The sequence below is a fragment of the Rutilus rutilus genome (assembly GCF_951802725.1).
Source record: "Rutilus rutilus genome assembly, chromosome: 15".
In the NCBI taxonomy this organism is placed as follows: domain Eukaryota; kingdom Metazoa; phylum Chordata; class Actinopteri; order Cypriniformes; family Leuciscidae; genus Rutilus; species Rutilus rutilus.
In genome coordinates, this window is record NC_140220.1 from 33,753,159 (window position 1) to 33,779,008 (window position 25,850).

The following is a 25,850-nucleotide window of genomic DNA, read 5'->3' on the forward strand; positions in this document are numbered from 1 at the left end:
CTCAGATAGAGAACTGCAGTATGATTTACTAATGCCATTTAAAACAATAACACAGAGCACGTGGGGTGTGTACAGGCAAATAGGGAACAGAACTATCTTCTACTGCCGCCTTCAGACCAAAAATGGAAATGACAGGAAAGACACTTTTTAAAATGTAAGAATGTAAATGTAAATTTTTTATTTTATGCTCACCATGTCTTTGGAGATTAATTTAGCCAGTTTATCATTTAACATAATTAATACAGACAATGCTTAAAGTTTTATTGTAACCATTTTAATAACATGAGTATGGAAGCCCACTTCTGCCACATCAGAAAAATATCATGCTTTGGTAAATCATAATTATAATGACATAAACTGACTGATGTCATAATGACTTCTCATAATTTCAACTATCTCATTTTTTTTTTTTTTTTTAAGTCAGAATTGTGAGAGAGTCATAATTATGATAACAACAAAAAAATCACAATTTCAATTACAACTTTATATCTCTTTTTGTTGTTGTTGTACATAGTTTCACATTAGACATAAAGCATCCACATATATTTGCCATTACATTTAGAACGATTTGTTTCTCCCTCACAAACTGAGTATATTCCAAACTACATACTGTAATAAGGTTACACTTTATTTGAAGGTGTCCATGTTACAGTGTAATTATATATTTAAGTACTGAGTAATAATAATTAACTACATGTACTTTCTATAGGGTTAGGGTAGGATTAGGCTTTGTTTGAGGGTTAGCTGCATGATATTATGCATAAATTACTGTTATTACTATGGTAAGCACATGTAACATAATAACAAGGACACTGTAAAATAAAGTGTTACCTATAATAAATACTGCAGAACACATCATCCACTAGAGGGTGCTAGACATCTACTCATTTGGCAGCGTGTGCATTTAGTTTTGCATATTAATACTGTGAGCATAGTAGTAATAAGGCTGACAGTCTGTTTATGGTGTTGGAAATGTACCACCCCAAATGTTTTAGAAGGTCACATGGACTCTCCTAAGAGGTATAGTAACTGCAAGGGCGTTTCAGTTTACTTCTGACTCCGATCCCCACTAATCCAGTACTGTTCTGTCTGCATCTCTGTGAGGCGAGACACTGTCCTCTGGAAGGCAAAGACCTCTTCATCCGCTGTGAATAGTGTCAACCGCTCACTGGCCTCCTGAACAAAAGAAATACAGGCAGGAGAGCAATTACAAATGCCATTCTACACAAACTAGATTAAATAAAGATTTCTCTACTTTAAGGGGTCATATCAATACATTACCATGCATAATATCATCAGATATTACATAAGTAAATAAAAAACTTTTACTTGTCTTGTAAAAGGCGGTTGCTAACAAGTGGCTAAATGGGACAACAGAGGTTGTCGGGGACATTAAACATCACAGATAAACTCATCTACTCTCTAGATCACTTTCAAAGCCTTGTTGTGTTTATAATCACACACTTGCTAACTACTCGAACTCGAACTTTCAGGGAAAATGTTTTTAAGCAAAGACTGAAAGAGTTGTCGGAAGCTTATATTTACGCTTCAAAATTCATTCAAAAGGTGTGTTCATTTGTGAAGATTATCACGATGAACAAAACGTGCAAGAATCAAGAGTCACACAGTTTCGTTCGTCACAGACCTTATTTTCTGCAATTATTCAAAAGCCAATGAAAAAATGGTCTAACTTCTGGGCTGGCCTACAAAAATATGTCATCCCTGCACCACTCTATAAAGAGGAAGTCAAAATGCAGAGGTGTGTCTTAAAGGAACAAGAGAAAAAAAAATGGCCTGTTAAATTCTAAGGCAGAGAGAGGTTGGAAAATGGAGTGAAAACATTTTGGTATAAAAATTGGTATAAAAATTCGACTTCAGGAAATAAATCAAATAATATAAATGTATGATATGACCCCTTTAATCATTGAAAACTCCTCTTCATGACCTATTAAACATAGTTTTCAGGTAATTGAAACAAAGCTGGAATAAAATACAATATAAATATTACAAATTAGAAACTGAAAGTTGAATGATTTTAAATAAAATGAATGAAAGCTATATAGAAATATTAAAAAAACTAATAAAAATGACAAAAGCAAATCTAAATCTGAAAATATAAAAAGCTAAGGATAAAAAGTAAATACTGAAATAGAATATAAATTATAAAAAAAAATGTTGATGCTACATTAATGTATGCTGACTTTACTGGCGTTTATGATATAGTTTCAGAAGTATAATGTGAGGTTTTAAGGGTTTCGTCATTACATCGGTCAGGCCGAGTTCATCCAGCATTAGGCGATCCCTGGCTTCCTCTCCAGTCATCGGTCCCTGATCGAGGAGGCGGTCTAACGGTGCATCAGCCAACATCACCACTCTAACCTGAGAGTTTTACACACAGAAAGTGAGCCATGGTACATATGTTGGCGCTAACAGAGATTATGATTAAATCCACAAAGGTATGAAACAAATGCATTTGAGGACTGTACATGAATATCACGTGTTTTTTTTATTCTGAAGACGGACATGTTTAAGGCCTACGTGAGCTTTCAGGAAGTCTGGGTCAGTGTGGCGTGTCTCGTGACTTGTTACCTTTTGGTCGTAAAAGTTGTCAATGAGTGTGGTGAGGCGTCTAGCTTGGTCCTTCATTCCAACCCAAAGGTGAGGAACATTCCGTATGATGACCGTGTCAAATTGCCGTGAGATTTCTAAATAATCACCTGCACCCAGCGGCTTTGAGAAACAAATAAACAAGACACACACAAAGAGATTAGGTAACGTTAATGTTTAAACGTTCACTTTCTATGATAGTTAGTATTCTAAAAAAACTAATTCTGTTTTACTCATGTCGTTTCAAACCCATTTAATGATTTAAATTTCAAATACTTTTATAATTAATAATGAAAACTTTTATAAACAATATTTTGTTTTTTTGTGATTTCGCATAATGAAAAAAAAAGTCACTACATTATTCAAAAGAGAAGAAAGTCATACGGATATGGACGACATGAGTGAGTAAATGAGGATATAACCTCCATTTTTGGGTTAAGTATTCATTTTGCACGTATGTACAGTATCACTCAGGGTTAGAAATTAATACTTTTAATCATGAAGGATGCATTAAATTGATCAAAAGTGACAAAGACTTTTAGATTGTTACAAAACAGTCCATTTCAAATAAATACTGTTCTTGTGAACTTTCTATTTAAGGATCCAGATTTTTTTCATCATGATTTCTACAAAAATATTAAGCAGCACAACTGTTTTCATCACTGATGATAATAAGACATGTTTCTTGAGCATCAAATCAGCATATTAGAATGATTTCTGAAGGATCATGTGACAATGAAGACTGGAGTAATGATGCTGAATATTAATCTTTGCCATCACAGGAATTATAATACATTTTAAAATAAAAAACAATTCAAATAGAAAACAATTATTTTTAATAGATTTTCACAATATTACTGGTTTTACTATTTTTTGATCAAATAAATGCAGAGAGAAACTGATTTCATTCAAAAATCTTAATGACCCCAAACTTCTGAACACTAGTGTATATTGTTTTAAGTATAGTATAATATACACACATTCATCTGCTTCGGCATCAGGGGTCTCTCCACCGTGACACTGAATGAGAGGGAAACTTCACTGATGTCGTCTCTGAAACCTTGGCACATACCTTTTTACCCATCCATCTCTCTCATCTCATGTGCTTATTCCCTCTTCAATTTTTGTCTCTAATCTTCTATTTCACCCCATATTCTGTATCTTCTCCGGGTAACATGTACCTCTGTGGTAACTCAGTGGAAAGCACATTAACACATGCTGACATAGTCCCTACTGCATTAGCCTGTCTATGAAGACAAAGTTGTTGAGGACTCTTCAGAAAAATCCACACATGTACATGCACACGCGCGCACACACACACACACACACACACACACACACACACACACACACACACACACTCGCACTCTCAGAACACTGAAGTGAACAGCACTCTCAAAAGCACTGAAGGACACAGAGACAGTGCCTCGGCTCCATTAGAGAGCAGCATACTCATCCTTTCTTTCCTTCACAAACAAAAAGGGAGCTTCAAACTGGTAAACCAAGTCCAAGGTTACATTCATAAACAAGCACACACACACACACACACAAATACAAGCTGGCTTAGACTAGCCATAGACAGGGCTGCAATGATAAACTTAGTTATGGATGGATGGATCAAGTAATGGGCGATTACATACACTGCTTCTAAAATTCCCTACTATATAGCATGTGAAAAGCACTAGGCCAAAAGAGTAGCATGTTCAAATACATAGTAGTCACAGAGATTCTGAAGTGCGCATATGACGGAGGCCGACGGAGGGGATTTATGAATGGATAAATCCCCTCTTTTGTCATGACCCTTGAGCCAGGTTGTGACAAAGTGAAGCAACGCAACTGACGCTGGTAGGTCACGTGACAGCAACAACATGGCAAGGAGTATGTCCGAATTCATACTCCCCATATTCATACTATATAGAGCATCCTTTTTGACGATCGCAAAATGTTCAAATGTCGTACCTGCACGATTTTGGACGCAGCAATAGTATCAGGAGAGTGGTATGATGGATGTGGTGGTAGTAGATAATACAAATATGAAAAACAAAGTGGAAAAAAGCAGAGCGACACATAAAAAAAAAAAAAAGAAAGTTAGGAAAGAAAGATTTGACATCCTTCGCATTCCAATAATAATCACCTGTGTTGAAATGCATTTGTTACTCCACTGCTGTTTAAAAGTTTGGAATCTGCATATTTTTATTCAGCAAGGATGCATTCAATTGATCACGAAGTAAAGAGTGAAGACATTTGAAAAATGTCAATTAACAAAAAAAATACTTTTTATTAATCAAAGAATCCCGAAAAAGAAGAAATCACAGTTTCCACAACAATATTATTATGCACAGATGTTTTCAACATCGTTAATAAAAAGAAATGTTTCTGAATGATGTGACACTGAAGACTGTGATGCTGAAAATTCAGCTTTGCCATCACAGGAATAAATTCTATAATTAATAATTATACAATAAATAAATCTAAAATAAAATCTTAAAGCTGCAGTCCGCAGTTTTTCCTCTGTCGCCATCTCTGTTCGAAATCTGCAATTGCAGTTATTCGCAGAACGATCAACTTGACGGCACTGCGCGGATGACTCCAGTGTTTTGAGGAGAATGTGCGGCTGTCAATCAACACGCCGGTGTGGATACTGTCATTCGCAATCACAGATTTTCACCGGAAAATGTCGTCTGAACAAGTAGCATCCACTTTTGTTCTGACCAACTATAAGGGAAAAAAAGCATTGCAGTAAATCACGCTGATTAAATCTAACGATTGCTTATCGTATCACGTCAAACCGTGCAAATTATACTTTGTTCTCAAATTGTTAATGTTAACAACATCAGCATTGCGTGACTACATTTAATGTGTGTTAGGGCTACCTGTAGTTCAGTTTCCATTTCTGTGCAGTCTAATTTTTAATTGTCACACCAACAAATGAATGTTCCTTAGAACTGGTTCTCTTTGAAATACAAACACACGTATCTGAAATCAGATGCATATTTAAAACTGGAATATAAACGGTCTCTTTTTTTCTGTAGCCATTCCGAAGTCTTGTGCATTTTACAACGGGTGAATCTCCAGTTCTCCACCTCCAACATCCTCACACGCAACAACGCCTACTAGCCAGGACACCTTCTTTATGTGCACAGATGTGTGACGTAATGACGCAAAGTCCCGCGGAAATCCACCAGTACCACTGGAATTAAAAACCGTTTTGAATCGAGCTTAGGTAAGCATATAGTTTTGAACACTGGCTGGTTGTGTACTTGCTCAAAAATGTATTTTGGATCATTTTTAACCCGGACTGCAGCTTTCAATTATACTATTGTTTCACTATTTTTTTACTGTATTTTTTGATCAAATAAAGACAGCCTTGGTGAACTCTTTTCAAAAGCGTCTTAAAATCTTATTGCACCCAAACTTTTAAACAGCAGTGTATACATTATATTTGCTATAAAGAAAATACAAAAATACACAAATAACAAAATAAAACAAGCTAATTAACTTATGGAGTGGATTCAAAACCTGCTTGAGTGTTTTTATTTATTTATTTATTTTTATTTTTGAGTGGGCCACATTAGAAGAGGGAAAGAGAATAAAATGACTAAATGGATATGGAACGACAAACAAGCTTGTAATATTTTTGTTTCTCTTTTTTGAATATGAGGTGCTAGAATGCCGTTCCAAATTTAACCCTTTATAACTTTTATAAAATACACCCCACAAACCAGATCTCAAATCAGCATTTTATGCCTATTTCTCTGCAGACTCACTCGCTCACACAGCTCTTGAAAGGTGCAGTCTGCAATGGTTCCACAGGTCCGGCTCAAGGTTACTTCTCTTCCCTGCACGTTCAACACCCTTGGTCTGGTTACTATCAATGGTTAGAGGTAGACATATAGTTATTAGACTGAATGCATTGGAAAGATCTAACAATTTAGCACTGAAACGTTAATCTTACACATCAAAGCGGTCAACGTAAATCCAACCAACTATAGGATCTAAGTCAACTACAAGATAAAACCTCACACACCAAGTCAGGGAAACATCCACACTTAACCTTAAAACCCCATCTATGCAAAGGCAAATGAACTTACTTACCATCATTTTGTCTGTACGCCAGTTCCTCAAACAGCGCATTGACAGCATTCTCTGCATCAGGCTCACTTGATCTATGGAAAGCGAGTGAATGAGAGAGATAATTGAATATGAAATTAACCAGGTTTGAAGTGGTCACATCAAACGGTGTGTGCTGAAGGCCTGTGTTTGAATTTTCACAGTGCCTCCTGGAACAGGATGTTGGATTCAAAACGCAAACATTGAGAGAGTGTGAATAAGAGGGAGCAGCAATCAGGTGTCAACAAACACATGCATATTAAACATCCTCTGAAAGAGCAGCTGTTGAGATAAAGGGTTTATAATAAGTCAGAAAAAGACGGCGTGTATATTTATATGAATGTGCACCGCTCATGACATGTAATTCTGTCTTCTCTTCTCAGACCCGGTAATCGAGACCAGGGGCAATTGTAACATTTTTACCTTTTACTTCATAACATAACCATTTTTCATGGAAGAGACATTTATGTTTGGTAAAATAACTGTTCCATTAATAGACTTGTAGTAAATATATTTGATTTTCATTCTCACTACAAGTCTATTAATGGAACAGTTATTTTACCAAACAGACCAGTGTATTTACCCAGTGTATCTCGAATATGAACACACAAAATAAAGTAAATATATAATTGCTTTACTACTTAACTTCAGTGTCACATGATCCTTCAGAATTCATTCTAATATTCTGATTTGGTGCTTAAGAAACATTTCTAATTATTATCAATGTTGAAAACAGTTGTGCTGCAATATCTGTGTGAAAAAAAGCGTTCTTTCCAGCGTTTCTTGAAAAATATCTGAAGAAATAGAAATATTTTGTAACATTATATGTATTTACTGTTACTTTTGACCAATATAATGCATCTTTTCTGAATAAAAGTATTCATTTCTTTAAAAAAAAAAAAAAATCAGGAATAGTATGTGTATAAACCATAAAATGTCGAAGTCCAGGACATCCAAAACAAACAAATACATAATAATAATCATAATCATAAACGTTAGTGTTACTGGTGTGATGTTGATCTCTTGTGCTCTAAAAGTGAGAGTGTTACATGTCTTACATGTAGTATAGTCTTTCTGATGATTTCCTTTTCCTTCTCCGGTAATCGATTCCAGTGTCAAGACAGATAGAATGACAGTGCTCCTGTAAAGCAAAGATAGAAATGTGGTAAAAGAAAGTGGTTAAAAATAAGAAGAGAGAAAGTGACATTGTTTCAAGAGTAAGTTTAAAAAATGACATCGGTTTTGTTTGTATTTTGGCTTGCAATACACATTCCCCCCTAGGGGGCGACAATGCGACACGTCGGTTACTACAATTTTGTTATAACAAAATAATATTCACAACATACAATCCTGATATAAGCCATATGTTGACGCCTTACATTATAAGTTTGACCTTCTCTAATGACTTTGAACTACTGTAAACTGTTTTAACATCCAAGTATTAACAGATTGCATACAATATATAAATCTCATGTAGTCTAAAGTACATTCTTATTAAATACATCCGTGTAAAAAAATTAAGGGATCAACTTTATCATTCACAATGCACGTACGTACCGAGATTTTATAATGGCACGTTACTGTATTATGAAATCATCCTAATGCTAAAATAATGTAATTGAAAAGTAATGTTAATCTAAATGAATGCGTACCAACTATGTCAGCAGTGTTAAACATGTTAACATGCAGATTGACTGTGTGGAGCGCATCAAAACCCTCTGTGACGAGGAAAAAAAAACATTCAAACGAAACAAAATGCTGGAGGAACGATGACAAGAATGACTGATGAAAAGGAAGGGTGATTATTTTTAACAGGATGTGGATAATATGTGGTATTTAGGCGAGAGGCCTTTGCCTGAATCAGTCCTCAATGACAGCTCCAGCGAATTATGAAATCAGTGAATTTTCCGCCACCCTCCTCCTTGAACTAAAGATAATTAGCAATCACCACACAGAGCGTGAGAGGCGCGATCTATTCCTCTTCTTCGTGCATCTCTCGCCTCTTCCCCCCATTCTCCAGCGCTGTCAACTTTTCTCTCTCGAGCGCAGAGTTCCACGTCCGAGCAAATTGGCTGAATCAGCCGTAATGACAGGCTGACAAACCGTGAGCAGAAGAACACAAAAGGAAAAGTGTCACTTCATCAACCCTGCTCGACCTTGTCACCAAGCCGCCGTGTAAACAGCCACCAACGGCCACGACAACCACGCTTACCCACCAGCCGTCAAAATGGGTTATTCCTCTGCACACCCTAGTCTATTTCTTGTTTTTTTCGTAAAAACTTTCCATTTCCATGAGTAGGCCTATATCTTAACAACTGATGGGCCATTTCGCAGGAGAGTAATCGAGAGGAGGGAGAGGGGGGGGAGAGAAATACAATCAGTAATGATTCCAGCGCATGGTTCTTTATAATCAGTCGAAGACACGTCCTCTTGTGGATCATTGCATGATTATGGTCTTTGATGGGTTCATTAAAGACTCATAACTCCTTAAAGATCTTCATCATCTGGCCTTCTCAACTCAGAATGCACTTTGCCACACAACTCTTGATGCGCTTCCTCGGCTTTCAAACGAGACCCACTAGACTATAGACCCTCAAAATGTGCAGGATCTCATAACTGACTGACCTTTTAATAAAATAACTAAAACGTGTTTCAACGGAATTAAAATGGCAATGGAAAATACATAATTTGAGATTTTGAGTAAGAATATTTAGGAATATTGTTTAATGGATAATTTGAGCCATTTTTGAAAACTTTTTTAACCAACTTAGCCACTGAATTAGTCTATTGCGCAACAAGCACATCCCCTCCAAGATGTAAAATGATTTAAAGGTAGAGAGAGCTTCTGATTGGATACAGAAGAGTGGTCTGCTCACCTGACTTTTATTTCACGAAACACACTTTTAAGTTGCATCTGTGAGGAAACATGGATTTCCAAAACTTTTTTAATAAGAATTATTTTGTGTTCAAATTACCTGACAGATATTACAATAAATAAATTATTATTTTTCATAATAATAATATTTGTGTAATACCATAAATATCCACATTACCTGGCAAAAACACCTTTTTTTTTTTTTTTTTTTTTACAAATTCTTCCCAATAATAATTATAATAATTTAGTTTTAGTTTTTGTAATACCATGCATGTCCATATTACCTGACAAAAAAAAAAAAGACAAAAAAAAAGGTTTTTTATGTTATTATTATAATTCAATTGATTATTCAATGATCAATTTTATGGTAAAAGTTTTAATCAAAAGTTTCTTTTAAAGTCATGCCGAGTTCTTATCGTTGCATGTGCTGGATGCCCACAGCTTCCCTGCACAACCATTTAGAATAAGAATGAAGTCTGTCTCTCTTTCTGTCTGTCTTGCTCTCTCGCTCTCTCTCTCTCTCTCTCTCTCTATCTCTTCTCCACTCCTCAAAAAAGTTGCCTTTGAGTTTTTCAAAGCAAGGGTTGCCATTGAGCTCCAACAAAAGCCAAGGATAGCTGGCGATTGGACCCTGATGAGGTCCACTACCTCATTACTGACAGCCAAAAACATTTGATGCTTTTTTTCCCTCCTGTTTGGGAGGAAGAGGGGCGGATTGACAGAGCCTGGCTTAAGGAGCGCGCGGTGGGAGAACTGAAAAAGAGAGGTGGCAGAGGGGGACAGGGGGGAAAGGTTGTAGTCCATTCATCTTTGTGTGTCTTACAGCCTCTGTGGGTAAGAGAAAAGAAAAGGAGGGGGGGTGGAAGCAGGGGCGGGGTAAAAAGAGAACGAGAGACAGCTTAAAACACTGCCTTTATGCTTTTGAGTCCAGGACGACTCCTCTTACATCAAAGTGTTTTTACCACTGCGGTGTGTGATTTTGTCTCTGTGTGTGTGTGTGTGTGTGCGTGTCTTGAGTGAATGTATTGAGAGATTAGGTGACTAGTGAGTGTGTGCGAGGGAGAGAAAGAGAGAGGGAGAGAGAGCAATGGGGGTGGTTAACGACGTGAACGCACTAATTACGCCTAATTATCTATTCCCTTTACATGTAACCGGCTTTGTTAGTTACTCAGAACGCTCTCAAAACATACTCAAAATGTTCTCACAACCTCTCCTTGCCCCGTCCAGGACTCTTAAAGAAACATCACCCTTGGAACATCTGCCTCGCTTTGAAAGCGCGGACCCCCCAGACCTCGGCGGAGGCCACAGGCCACAGCTCTCATCCTCTCCATCACAATCACTCGCTCCTCAGTCTTTGCTAATCTGCGCCTGCTAAAAACATGACTGACCGACTTTAGTGGTGACTTTAGTGGTGACTTTAGTGGTGACTTTAGTGGTGACTTGGCAAAACAACATCTTTTGAGGGACTGTTAACGAATGTCAAGTCACCTCAGATGTTGATCTTAAGGCTTATTCACACCGAAGCCAGAAGTTTTGACAGGGCCAACAAGATTTTAAATCCAAACTATTGTACTGTTATTTTTTTTTTGCTTAACAAATCATTTAATAAGATAACATTGCCATTCAGGTATCATCAGACAAATCAGTGCGAGTAGTGGCGAGTATACAAATATTTTGTATTCTAATATTTTGCTAACACTTTACAGTAAGGATTTATTTGTTATCAGTAGTTCATGCATTAACTAACATGAACTAACAATGAGCAATATTAGGGGTGCAACAATTAGGGCTGGGTATTGGCACAAATCTCACAAATTGATTCGATTTCGATTACGATTCGATTCAATATTGATTATTTTGGATATGCAAATTTTCTCAAGGAAAACAAATCTCTTAACTATTATTGTAAACTATGGGAGTCAGTTGTAGCCTATAGGCTTCGTTAGCCTACTATAATATTGAAGGTAAAAATTAACTGATTTGTATACAAACACTTAAAATACACTTATTTATTTGTATAATAATAAAGTTATATGAAATTACATAAAAATTGAAATGGTGGCTGTCATAAAAAACTTTCCAGATTTATTCAAACATGCATTAAATATTGAAGAACATTAAAAATTATAACGAATATGTAATATGGTGCATATGTTTAACAAAATGCTCCACAGCGCCAAAACGGTAATTATGTTTTTGAATTTTGTAAGAAAATGGACGTAATTTGAAATCTGAGACTTTGTTTCATATCAATAATAAGATTATTGCGATTTATTGGATGGGATGCGCTACAATGTTCCATTCATTCATCAACTGAAAACAGGATGACTGATCGATTCTTGGGGTTTAAGAATCGATATCGGTTCGTAAAAATGAGAATCGATTAAAATCGAGATATCGATATTTTTTTACCCAGCCCTAAACAATATATCGTGTCTCAAAATATCGCAAAAAGAAAATGTAACAATATGTATCGTGGATAGTTCACCCAGAATAAAAATTGTGAGAACAAGCTTACAGAATTTTAGTGTCAGTGCAACATTAAACTACTATATATAATGTTGAATATAATGTAATGTGGGTCCTAATAATGGCAAATAATTCTGTATTTTCAGCTTCAGATTCATGAATATTTTTATTCTGGTGTCAGTATTGTCCTGTGCATTGGCTTACCAGCACCAAGTCCAAGCCTATTCATTTCTACCCCAATGTAATTCCAAATTTAGCATTTTAATCAACAGTACATTTTTTGTTAACCTTTTTACGTCTTGTAGTACTGCGATAATATCGTATTGTGAGTTTAGTATCGTGGTGTTTCAAATCGTGACAAGAGTATCGTTACACCCCTGCAATATGGTAATGTTAGTTAATAAAAATGTTAGTTCACACTCATAGTGCATTAATTAATGTGAACAGAGCAAACATTTGACCTTAAAAATGTTTTAATAAACATTGACATTAAATGCTGTTAGAAGTATTGTTAACTAAAGCAATGTTAAGTGTTGTTACCAATGTTTCTTAGTCATATTGGACTTGGTATAAATGGGCCTTTACACACAAAATCAGACAGAAAATGAATAACAGCAAGAGAAGAGACAGCGGCATTCCTGGCATCCGCTTCTCTGTCCCACTCTCGACGGATGGTTTATGAGATTAGATATCTCTCGTAGGTCTGTTCTTATTAACTGCCTCTAATTAATCAGATCAAGTGTGTCTGTCCGTATAGTTAACTATTCTTCAAAACTACTTTAAGTAAAGTGGGGTTTAGACATTTTTACGATAAAATGGCTTTGAAGGAAGAAAATGATAAGAAATATTAGAAATGGGAGGTTAACAAAAGGTCAGTGGAACACTAGAAGCCATCCAACATAAATTGCCTCTTTTCATTTTTGCTCCATCTTCAAGTCATTCAATCATCATACACTCATCCTCATATCCACCAGAGACCTTCACCATGAAAACACACACACACACAAGACCTAGATATTACCATTTGCTCTCCAACCAAAGGAAGATAGGGAACAGCAGTTAGAAAAAATGAAGAGAGACATTTGAGCGAAATTAAGATCATCACACCTCTATTTCAATGTGTCTAAGGGCTTTTGACCTTACTTATAAATAATAATTAGGTCTATCAAATAAAAATCAATGAATTAATGATGTAGATCAATAGTCATTCAAAGAAATGTAGTGTAGGTGTATAAAAGAAGTGTATATTAATGTATGAAACAATATATTGGCTTCTAAAGTCACTTAAAGACATGGTAAACAAAAGCACTGAACAGAAAGATGTCTTTAAGTGACTTAAGAAGCCAATATATTGTTTCATACATAATAAATATACAGTATCTATATATATATATATATATATATGCATACACAATCAATAAATATATATAAATATTTATTATTATCAATGTTGAAACAGTTGTGCTTTTTAATATTTTGGAGGAAACCATTATATATATACATTTCAGGATTCCTTGATGAATAGAAAAGTTGAAATAAAAATCTTTTGTAACAATGTAAAAGTTTGTACTGTACTTTCGATCAATTTAACGAATCCTTGTTGAATAAAAGTATTGATTTCTTAAAAAAAAAAATAAAAAAAATACTGACCCCAACTTTTATACTTTATACTATAATACCTTTAATATAAATATAAATATTATAAATATATATATTCATGATTAATCATACTGAATTGAGTTGAAGTGACAAGAATTCAATAATATTTGTCAGCAAATAAGTATTACCACCCTGAAGAGCGATAAAGATATAGGAGAACAAGAGCCAGTGAGTGCATTTCAGTGAGTCTGTCACACATTATTAGGGTTGACCAGACATGAGAGGAGGCACTTGGGCCACCCTAGTTACCCTGAACTGGGATCCTAGGTTGCCCCAAAACCAGATGGCCTAACAAAGAAGCTCGAGCGTTAGAGGTGCTGGGCATTCAGCACTCTTACCAGGCAAGATTAGCACAGGCCAGAATAGAGGGTGACTTTAAGGACCCCAGGGATTTGACAGAGTTTGGCTGAACCAGAGTGACTATGCTGGGCCACTGAACATAAAAGACCCAGGGGTCAAACTGAGAAAAATCACAAGCTGAATGAAGCGTTTTTTTTTTTTTTTGCATATTCTGCTGACGGGGCCCTTTAACTATGAGGAATACTACGATATAAAGTGGATTAGAAAGACATTGTACTGGCAGTCATCAAAGCATCCTCTTATTCTGTCGCTCTTCAAGCTCACATAGAGGAAAGGAACATGTAAAGGACGGGTTTGTTTTGCGATTTGTGCTTCCCTCACAACTTTGACGACTTAACTGCTCAATATCTAAAAAAAAATAAAATAAAATAAAAAAAAATAACCTATATTCACAGTGTCACAGCCACAAACAAGCCGTCTGATGTTAAAACGCATTCAGCTCAATCAAATGTGCAAGAATGTGGCCAGCTGTAAAATGCCTGAAAATGATCGTCTGATTATTTATGATGGAAAGCTGTCGCAGGATGATGGTAATTACCCAGACAGCACACAGGATAATGCCAATACCTGCTTAAAATAATACAATTAACTTGCAAAGCAGATCAGCGCATTGCTAGCGTCCATGGCCGGGCGCACTTTGAAATGCAAGCAGTCTCATTCCAGCCAACCCACGTCAGTCATTAAACGGCCTCCGTGTCTGTCACACTCTCTCAGTCTGTTGCTCTCATCTCCAGGTATGATCAAAGCTGTCTTTTTTCTGTTTTGTGTGTTTTTGCAAACACACATGAGGTTGTGTATTTTTACCTGTGAATAAAATACATCAAAAACCAGACAGAGCAGGGGAGGAAACATGAAGAGAGATGGACGGAGATAGAATGAAAGGATAAATAAATGAACTGAGAGAATGACTTTGTCTTTACCTTGAGTACGCCAATGAAAGGCACAAAAGCAGCCCTCTGAAGCCCATTTTTGTACAGTTCTGTGAGAGAGAGAGAGAGAGAGAGAGAGATGCTGGTTATTTTCACTCTTTAGCCTCCTCATAATGTCATTTTCCATCTATGATTGGCAAATAAAGTGTCTATTGATGAAGTGAGGAACGGGAAGGGAGGAGGAACAAAAGGGACGAGGAGAGGCAGAAATTGATTTCTGTGGGCAGCGCAGGAGAAAGGCAGTACATGAAATTCATTACATTCCCAAACAATGAGCTCAAGAGAAGAAGTCTCTCTCTTTCTGCACTGACAATAAACCTGCATCACGGTGAATAGAGACTTCAATTAGCCACACAGGCATTATAAGCCACACACACACACACACACACACACAGATGTAAAGAGACCGTGACGAGTATATGCTCCGGTCTGTGCTGTAAAAGCTTGTTTAAAGCTGCCGTGGGCAAGAAAACATAAAGGAAACAGAACTGTCATAACAGAGGCATGTTGAGCAATAAACAGTCCAGTGAGAGTCGTTTGGCCAGTTCTCACCCAAGAAATGAAAGCTTACTATATGGATCTTCCTGTGAAAGAACAAATGAAAGCTAGGGATCTGGAGGCCACTTATGACAACCATTCAGGAGGAAAGCAAACTGGGATCCCCCTTACATACTGAGAGATATTTTAAAGGCATCATACATACTTTTTCCCCTCACGTTAATGGCCATTTCCCCACTCTCTCCCCATTTTTGGCTGCTGTACCTTCAGATTTTCGACGTAAACAGCCCATTCAATTTGTAGCACAATGTGACAGTGGCCATGTGCTGATTTACTCTTCTGATGTTAGAAAGTAGCAGAAGTTTTTGTTTTTTTAATGTTTTCGTTATGAAAGTTACAGAATGCGTTCATAGCACATAGAACTCTGTTTCTGGAGGCACACCAACACTACACATTTTCTAACTCTTTCTAATCAAACACCTGAATCAGCTCATCATCTCATTAGTAGAGACTCCAAGACCAGGGCTGCATTCAACCCCACTTTTAGGCTGCGTGCAAAAACTGATAAATACTGCCTTAGGATTACGCATCCCAAGGTATCCGCGGCACGTCTAATGAGATTGCTTAATTTTATCGATTTTTGAAGGCAGCATAGATTAATCCTTGGCTGTCTTTGATATCCCACAATCCCGTGCTTTCTATTCTGTGACAGTTGAGCTAGAAAAATAAAGATGGCGTCTGAAAGTTGCAGTTGGTGGTCAGTTTGTGTGTAAATGTACGTTTTTGACCAACGGTTTCCACTTTTGATATCATTTCTGGTGTGAAATTACTATTGTAGTAATTAAATATTCACTTAGTTTTCACCAAAGCTCGCTCTTTATTGCTCTCTAGATCATTAAACCATCATGCTGCCTCCGAAATCAGTTTTGCAAGGTACCTTCATGCGCAAACGCTGCCTGCAAAGTCCATGGGCATTTTCATACATCTTTTGAATATACTTTTTTTTTTTCTCTCAAGTAGAAATTGAGTAAAAATGTTTTACTTTTTTTTTATCATTAATCCTTTTTCAGAAAATCATGACCAACTGGAATGTTGTTGTGGACAACAGGGGGGCCTTGGATGCTTTAAGGTGACTACAGTCTCTATTTCCAGACACTTTAAATATTGTTTAAACATAATAATAACATTTCTAATCAAACTTTTTCCCAGGTTATATATGTGATGAATCTCAATCATCTATTGTAGCAAATAATATAATATTTTTTTATAAAAACGACAGACATCCAGATGCTTCAAAACTCAGGCAGTTTATTTACCCATATACCAGTGCTAAACTAAAGGGTCATTTAAAGATTTAAGGAAGTGAAGAGCACCCTTTTTCACATTTATCAATCCATTTCCCTCATTTTACCTGAAGAAATGGTTCTGGGTGACGACAAACATCCAAGTTCAAACATGCGAGCCTCTTTAGCGGCTCTTCAGCCTAGCATCTATATTTCAATAAACGAGCAATCTCTCTTGGTGCCATCTCTCTCCCTCCCATCTTTCATGTGTACCAGTCTATCCATTAGTCACCTAATTAAAATGGAATAAGATGGCTATTAAGTTTTAGCGTAAGCTTTGTTCTCAGTGGCTGGTTAATGTTAGGAGAGGGTCTCTTTATGTAACTGCCGCTTACCGTTTTGTACTCGGCACACAAGGCCACTTCATACAACGAGACATTAGCAGAGCTCCAAGACAGAAAGGCAGAAGGACTGTCTTATCTCTACCCTTATCACTCTTGCACTCCAGTTTAATGTAACATCACAGCAATTGCAAAAAACGGCATCTATTGAATCAACAATGAGGCAGAGGAAGAAAAGAGTGGGATTGGTAGAGAGAGATAAAAGAGTAACTGCTCACAATCAAGCGGATATCAAATAAAGTTGCCTACAAAAGAACGGCGTATAAGCAAGAAATCTTTGATGCCGGTGAGGTTGAAGTTTACGCATGAATTAAAGGGATAGGTCACCCAAACATCGCCCATATGTCGTTCTAAACCTGTATGACTTACTTTCTTCTGTGGAACACAAAAGGAGATATTTAGAAGATTGTCCAAGCTGCTTTTTTCCCCCAGAACAGCTTCGGTCACCATTGACTTTCATTGTATGGAAAACAACAGCTTGGACATTCTGCTAGATTACTGCCCTTTGTGTTCCACAGATGAAAGAAAGACATACGGGTGAGAAAACAATGACAGAATTTTCATTTTTGGGTGAATTATTCCTCAAGCTACACCAAACCGCAGATTGAAAATAAAAGGTTTACTGAAAAACAAAGGATTTAAAGTTCAGAGGGATGCAGTCATCATTGTGTTTCAGAATAACACTTCTCAGAGTAGTTTCAGCCAATGACAGGTGTTTTGAGTGTATGCGAGAGAGGAAGAGAGCAATAAAAAAAAGCAGAAAAGGAGTGAGAGACTTTATGCCGATTATCAATAGACCTCAAACATCATGGCATCAAAATACACAGATTAACCAAGGAGTGACTAAAAGGGGAGGTGAACTTTTAAAAAATAGTGAAAAGGAAGAAACACGAGACTGACACACGAGAAGGTCCAGAACTGGATTAGAACACGAGACGGACGTGTAGTTTAGGAACATGTTTTACTTTCAGGCCATACAAAGACTGAAGAGAGTGAGAAAAGTACGGCGGCCTATTGTTGAGAAGTTGGTAGGGAACAATACAAGGTGAAAAAGTACAAGAGTCATGTGCGCTGTGTAGGCGACAGATCAGTATCAGAAAACACACACTTAACCCTGGAAATTGATGGAGGAAATGAAAAGGAATAAACTACTTTGATTTCTCTCAGATGTGAATGTGTTCGCAAAAAAATGATGATGAATTACAAAAAGTTCATTTTAATACATTTCTTTACACTACAGGTAAAAAATTTGGGGTCGTAAGATTTTTTTATGTTTCTGAAAGTCTCACCAACTCTGCATTTATTAGATGAAAAATACAATAAAACAGTAATATAGTGAGATATCATTATTATTTAAAATGCCTGTTTTGACCCCAAACATTATATTTAATGGTTTTCTTTTTCTTTTATAGTTAATACTTTTTTTTTTTTTTTTTACTTTTAAAAAGTGAAAAGTTATGAAGTAATGACAGCTAAATTTAACAGCTAATATATATTTTGAGTCGATTTCCCGGGTAATATTACATTTTATTTTTATTGCAGATTTGCAACATGGATGTCACCCGGACGTTTGAACCCCTCACATGAACTGCTTCGACATTACCCAGACATCTCACCTTCAGGCGGTCGGTTTGAGGTAGCCACAACCACGACTCCACACTTGAACAAGCCCTCGAATAACTGTTTCAGAATCATAGCATCAGCTATATCCAGCACCTGAAAAACAAATGAAAAAAGTGATTATTATTCATTGTACTTTGAGGAAAGATTTATTTTGGCAGCACATAATCTGATTCAGCAATTTCCTTTTTCCAGCTCATGTAAAAAGCAGCATACCATCAGTTCAGTTCACAGGAATAGATCAAATTCACCTGCATTTTATGGCCCCAAATTCATTGTCTGAAGCCAAACTGTGTATTAACACAAAAAATAGGTTTGGTTTTCATCTCATGTTGACTTTAAAGCAGCCTATAGCTGCTGTCGTTTCCGAGGCAGGACCGTCAGACACTATGGGAGCAAGCGCAGGTGACCGTGTATCAGCTGAAGATGAGCGAGGCGCAACTCTGTCCTCTCTGCCCTTCCTCTGCCTTGAGCTAATTACCACAATTGTGCGCATACATGTGTACTCATGCGTGTACATGCGAATGAATGAGCGAAAACCAGGTGTCGTTACATTTTAAAACCCGAAGCCTCGGCCAAGGTCCTTTGACATCACCCTCCCCAACGCGCTCGCACACAGAAGCAGGACGGACACAAAGCCACTCCACCTGACTGTAAAATGGCCACACAGAGCCGCGGCTTTCTGCTGGAGACAAGGACAAGTGGCCAAAGCGCTGAAAAAGGTAAATAATTGAATACATAAATAAATAAACAGTGTTTCGAGGTAAAATCAGTGGCACAATGACAGCCAGATGGCCACACAGAGACAAATACATAAACACGCACACACATGCGGTCCCATTGTGCTCTTGAGGGCCTGGCATGGCTGTCCCTGAATCTCACAAGCGAGAAGATGAGTGGTTCTTTCATTATTATCATTTTCATCATCATCATTCATTATTATCATTTAAACGTTGCCTTTTTCACAGCAGCGAGCTGTTGCCTCACACACATCTGCAGCAACACAGGGGCTGCTGACCCTCCCCTGACAAAAGGAGCCCTTTAGTCGATAACGCAATCGACCATGGACCGCTCTCATCTTCTCCCATGTTTCTGCTACTTTTTCAGGGTTGAAATGCATTTAGTCAAAAGCAAATTTTTCTCCTTGTTTTGCATTGATACTTTATTAGCATTTGCATATCTGGCAGCGAGGCGCTAAATTTGAGGCCGGGGATGTTTTTGTCATGCAGAAGATCTCCTCTTTTACTGAGCTCTACTATTCTTAGAAGGACACACTTATGACTGCCATACCCCCAGCATATGTTGTTTTTCTTATATTGAAGTGTTTCCCTTTTTTGCATATTAAACCTTCGGCCCCATCAAACCCAATTAGCGATGTCTATAGCGGCCTTACGTGGGGCAAGGTGGAGGGCGTGCGAGTGTTGTCAGAAGGGTGGTCCGTTACAAAGACGAGGTGCTACGGCATAAATTGGATCGCATTTCCTTTAACCGTCCTCTTCTCTTCTTCATTTCAAAGGAGTCATTTAATTATGACCTTTTCATCCGTCCTGTATTTGTTTTTTGTTTGTCACGCAGGCACCGCGACACTCATGTGCGCGTGTGTATACACACACACACACACACTTTTAGTCTCTGGGTATTGATTGCCAGGGTGAGTGCAAGAAAGCCCTCTGTGTGGGGTTGTTGTGGACGACAGCGAAAACAACGGTGCGGATATTCAAATGAGCATCCAATTATGCCAGCAAAGAGTCACTTTTGTGTGGCGCACACGGGTGCCAAATTGCACTCTTTTGATCTTAAACCTTTACTTACACAACTCCGTCGATGAGTAATTTCACCCCGGAGACTGACAGGGGCCTGAGACAATACCTCAAGCGGTTTCTGCTTGCTCTTCCTCTTTCTATATCTCTCTTGGTCCTTCTCTCAATACCTTGCATTCATTAAGGGAGTGGAGAGGGACAAAAGGGGAAGGCTACAAATTACTGATAATGATGCCGGACTAATGAAGAGAATGGAGAAATTTCATTAGCATTTAAGAGGCATGGATGCATGCGACCCGCCATAGTCGCTCTCCATTACCCCTCACTCAAGGAAGCAAGAGGGGCCGAGTGAAACTCGATGCTTCATTTGCATGCTTAAGTGGCAGTGGCTCCTGATTGGTAAGGGGCTGTCAGCTCCTCATCTATGCATCATAAACAAAATGTGAGTGCCTTCCATATTGCCGCTAGCGCCGATTGGCAAATAGATTGAAGGTGAGCTTCCAGACTATAACGAGATCCAAAACTAAATTAGTAAAAATGAATGTGATCAGAATTTCAATTTAAAAGCCATAAATAAAAAGAGCAAAAATATTCATTACAGTTTCAGAAATGGGCTGAAATCTTCTAAACTTTACATCTGACATTTAATTCGCCTCATCCTTTTGTTTTCTGTTTATTTCTAGCTTTTTTTCTCATCTCGATCATCTGTGGCCCCAGCGTGTGTTTTCAGCTTTGTGTGAAAGTGTCTGACTCCACTAGATGGCTCCAAAATAAGCAAGACTTGTGTCTATGAAGTGCTGGTCGACACTCTGGTCAGATGAACTCTTTTATCATAAAAATACCATTGCTGATTCTTACTTACAGCGGTATATTTGGGATTTTCTGTGGTATCCCTTCACCCATGCACAAACACACACAACACACAGTGAATGTGCATTAACATCTTTCAACAATTTTTCAAAACTCTTCACCCTCTCAATTTCCCAACTCTTGCCCTCACCTGAAACTCATCAAAGCATATGAGACTGGTTTCCTTTGCGATCTCCATGGCAACTGGAAAGATGGGGTCATACACTGTCATTTTACCGATCCGCCGCTTTGGCAGGCTCAGTTTCAGTTTGTGGATCCCTGAATGGAATGCACACATTAAAATCAATACAAATAAAGGCAAATGCTCTCAAAACTTTTAATCGCAGGGGAAAAGCAACAAACTATTCTGCTTTATGCTGTTATTTTCCTTAATTGCTATTCATGCATGAAAACAAATAGTAAGCTACTATTTATTGCTTAATATGGAATGAGGTAATGGGGTTTGGGGTCAGCATTTTGATTTATTTAGTAAAGATACATTAAATTGATAAAAAATGAAAGACATTTATATTGTTACAAGAGATTTCCATCTCTTTTGAACTTTCTATTCAACATGGAACACTGAAAAAAATATTAATCATTATTATCACAGTTGAAAACTGTTTGATAACTAAGAAATGTTTCTTAAACACCAAATCAGCATATTAGAATGATTTCTGAAGGATCATGTGACACTGAAGACTTTGCCATCAAAGGAGTAAATTCCATTTTAGCATATAATAATATTTTGCAATATTACTAAATGTATCAAATAAATGCAGCCTAGATGAGCACAAGAAACTTCTTTCAAAAACATTCAGAAATCTTACAGACCCCGAACTTTTACAACAGTAGTGCATATGACAACCGTCCCGTGTTCGAGAACCTTTTATGCATCCACACATTTGAAAACAGGTCAACTTACTTCTATGCACATCTAACATGAATCCATTGAAATGAACCCTCGTTTTTCTTGGGTTTTCCACAAATGAGTAAAAAAGATTCATCAGCATGGTTTTTCCAGTGCCTGTTGATTATAAAACGGAAAACAGAATAAGCATTTATGGCCACTCGTCCAGCCCAGTCCCTCCAAACTCAATATATGCATGTTTAAAATGACTAATTATGTCTGAAAATGTATTAACTGAAACTTACCAACATCACCATGAATATAGTAACCGTGGGGGGGGTGTGGCCTTGGGGACTCCTGTAAAATAATAGCAAATATAATCATCTTCCTGGTTTGCTTTGGTCACACACACTAACATTTTCAGGTAACTCGTGGCAATTTAAATGATTAAGAGTCCCCTTGATTTAAAGTTTCCAAACAATATCTGCAATGCGTTCAACTTTCAGAGTGCAAAGCGTTTGATGAGTCAACCCAGAACTGTCTGTGGCTGCAGACAATTGATCATTCAGGAAAGACAGAGAGCCGACATCCTTATCCCCGTATTCACCTCATCCTCTCTGATTGTTTTCGGAGGGGTGAATGCCGTTTGAGCAGTGAGGCACAGCGTTCTTGGATGACAGCGTGTGACTTCTCACTGACTTTCAGAACTCTGTAGCTCGTTATTGTGGCTGGTGGCAGTGGTCCAGTCACGGTAGAGTGGACAAACACAGGGAAGACACTGAGCGAGAGAGGACACAGGCCTTGTGAGGGACGGGTCCACAAGGTGGAGTCATGCTCTATACTTTCACAGGACGCAGCCAAGGGGAAAAAGTTCACATGCCAACACTCTTTCTCTTTAACTCAACAAATGAACTGTTGTTTGCTCTGGTAATGCTTAAGATAAACAATGACTTGGGATTAGATTTTTTTTTTTTTTGTGGAAATAATAACTTTGCTCAATAGTCATTAACTTATTACGAATTAATTTATTTATTCCTGGCATTGCACTGTTCAATTCACCTAATGAAGTGCCCTTTCTGTCCCAAATAATCAAGACTAGAGCACATCGCAGCACATGTTTGTGTTTATTTCCCAACATTAAAAGTGGAGCTGGGAATCTCTCTCCCAGACAATGGCGACCCCTCATTACTGAAAAGAGGGATAGGTGGGGTGTCCTGACTCAGTAGGGGGCTGTGCTGTGATCCAGCAACTGCTTGGTCTAGTCTTTCCTCCCACTCTCCACCCCCACAAACACAAACAGGCTGAAGCTGCTTTGACCTACAAATAACAGGCCCACAGCAAATTAGGCAATGGCCCAGTGCAAGTGCTGGGGTCTGTCTGAAAGTTGGACTGCTACGTTTTTTTCTTCACCGTAAACATTGACAGAATGCACTGCTCAGTTTGGCACACAAACCATACCTCCTGCGTGTCATTAACATCTCTGTATTCTTTTGCATTTGACATAATTTCTTCAGGACTGCAACGTTTTATTCTACTTTCACTTGGTTTTACCTTATTCTCCAGTTCTGAGGTGGGTTGACTCTGTGAGCAGTCTTTAGGTCGAGGGATAGGGACGTTGGTATAGCCTGTCATCACTCTGTTTAACTGTTCTAACTGAAGAAGAGCAGCTCTCTGTTGAGTGTCCTCTCGCAGCGAACCGGAGAGGACAAGACTGTCATAGTGGCTGACGAGTCCGACACGGGCAGCCCAAGGTGCTGATGTAGATGTTTGTCCCGCAGGTAATGTTGAACACCCTTAAGAAAGAAGATATGACAGTTGTTAAACATGTGTCTGACTTGTATATACAGTAGTAAGCAATATTGTAGCGCTTATTTCACATAATACACTTAATAAATAATAATTTAATAAATAACCCAAAAATAAAAATTCTGTCATCATTTACTCACCCTTATGTTGTTCCAAACCTGTATGAATTTCTTTCTTCTGCTGAACACAAAAGATATTTTGAAGAATGTCGGTAATCAAACAGTTGACGGTAGACATTTACTTCCATAGTATTTTTTTCCCTACTATGGAAATCACTGTCTAACTGTCTGGTTACCAACATTCTTCAAAATATCTTATTTTTAGCTAGCGTAATAAAGAAACTCACACACACACACACACACATATATATATATGTGTGTGTATATTACATGTCTCTACCTGAATACACAACAGTTAGAACTTACTTTATTTGTAACTTTGTTTTATACTGTATAAATCTGCCCATAATTTCAGTGCATCCCTAATGCACATTAAGGTGATTAAGTTGCATGTTGTATTTGATAAACGCAAAACAATAGATTAGTAAAACAGCTATCACGTGTGTAACAACAATTTTTTTTTTCTTGAAAAAAGATCAGTAAGCACTGTATTGCATAAAGGGACAGTTTACCCAGAGGAGGAAAGGAAAAAAACGACTGCAGTGAATAGCGTTCTGTCAAACATCTGCTTTCGTGTTCCACGAAAGAAAGAATGACATACAGTACAAGTTTGGATTCATTTTAGTATGAGTAAATGATGACAGACTTTTCATTTTTTGGGTGAACTATTTGTATCAGGCAAATAAAACACACAAGTGGCCATATGGTCTAGTGTTTAATATATATATATATATATATATATATATATATATATATATATATATATATATATATATATATATATATATATATATATAAATAAAATAAACAAAATGCTTAATCAAAAAAGTCATACTGCCTTAGAGAAAGTGTTATTCGTTGCATTGCCTAATTTACAAGTGTGAAAGATTATATGATACAGGACATTTAAACTTAAAAGACTTAAAATTTGGGGAAAGTTCAAGAAATGTGTTTTTATATACTAAATATTTCTACTGCACAATAAAAAGTTAATCAACAGCACATTTATTTTTATAATAATAAAAATAATAATTACAATATTTTAAAAGTAATAACCACGCAAGTTAATAATCTGATCTACAACATGGTTATTACTTTTAAAATAATATTAATATATTATTATTAGTATTTTTACTATTATTGTTGTTGTTGTTTTGTATAACTTGACCGGTCGTTACCTAAAGAATTATGACGTAAACGATTTCCCGGTGTTTGCACGTGTTGTCAGCACTGACCATGTGACAGAAGAAGGTTTATGCTCACCTCTACCTGCCTTCAACACTTCACACCAAACTCCTTTCGTCAGACTTGTCTTTTTTAATATAAATCTTAAAAGACATCGCGTTGTACACCGCGACGCGTATGTCGCCATGTTGATTCAAAACCTAATAACTTTATTGAGCTCCTTACACAGACACGTTACAGTGAACTGCTATAAATGTTGTTCTTTCGGGTTTATATAAGTCACATAAGACATCTGTAATGTAGCAAGCACGTTACATCTACATAATAAATATATCTTTATAAATATAAGCTACAACTAATAATATCGGCACATGCCTGAATGAACGCGACTCTACTGAAGGTTATAAATAGCCATTTTTAACCTATAACATTCTCAACTTCACAAGCCATGACAGCTTTTATCCAATCAA

The 25,850-nt window shown here is 37.2% G+C and overlaps 1 protein-coding gene across 1 annotated transcript; it reads right to left on the minus strand.

Moving 5' to 3' along the window:
- Positions 1 to 150: 150 nt before the first annotated feature.
- Positions 151 to 25,667, minus strand: afg1lb (AFG1 like ATPase b). The gene is made up of 13 exons (XM_084432587.1): positions 25,459 to 25,667; positions 23,822 to 24,063; positions 22,576 to 22,627; positions 22,346 to 22,447; positions 21,572 to 21,699; positions 18,808 to 18,907; positions 15,001 to 15,059; positions 7,776 to 7,858; positions 6,703 to 6,773; positions 6,375 to 6,475; positions 2,590 to 2,730; positions 2,266 to 2,379; positions 151 to 1,176 (listed from the first exon to the last, which is right to left on the minus strand). The coding sequence occupies exons 1-13, from the start codon at positions 25,565 to 25,567 to the stop codon at positions 1,048 to 1,050; spliced, it is 1,431 nt and encodes a 476-aa protein (XP_084288713.1). The 5' UTR covers positions 25,568 to 25,667; the 3' UTR covers positions 151 to 1,047.
- Positions 25,668 to 25,850: the final 183 nt, after the last annotated feature.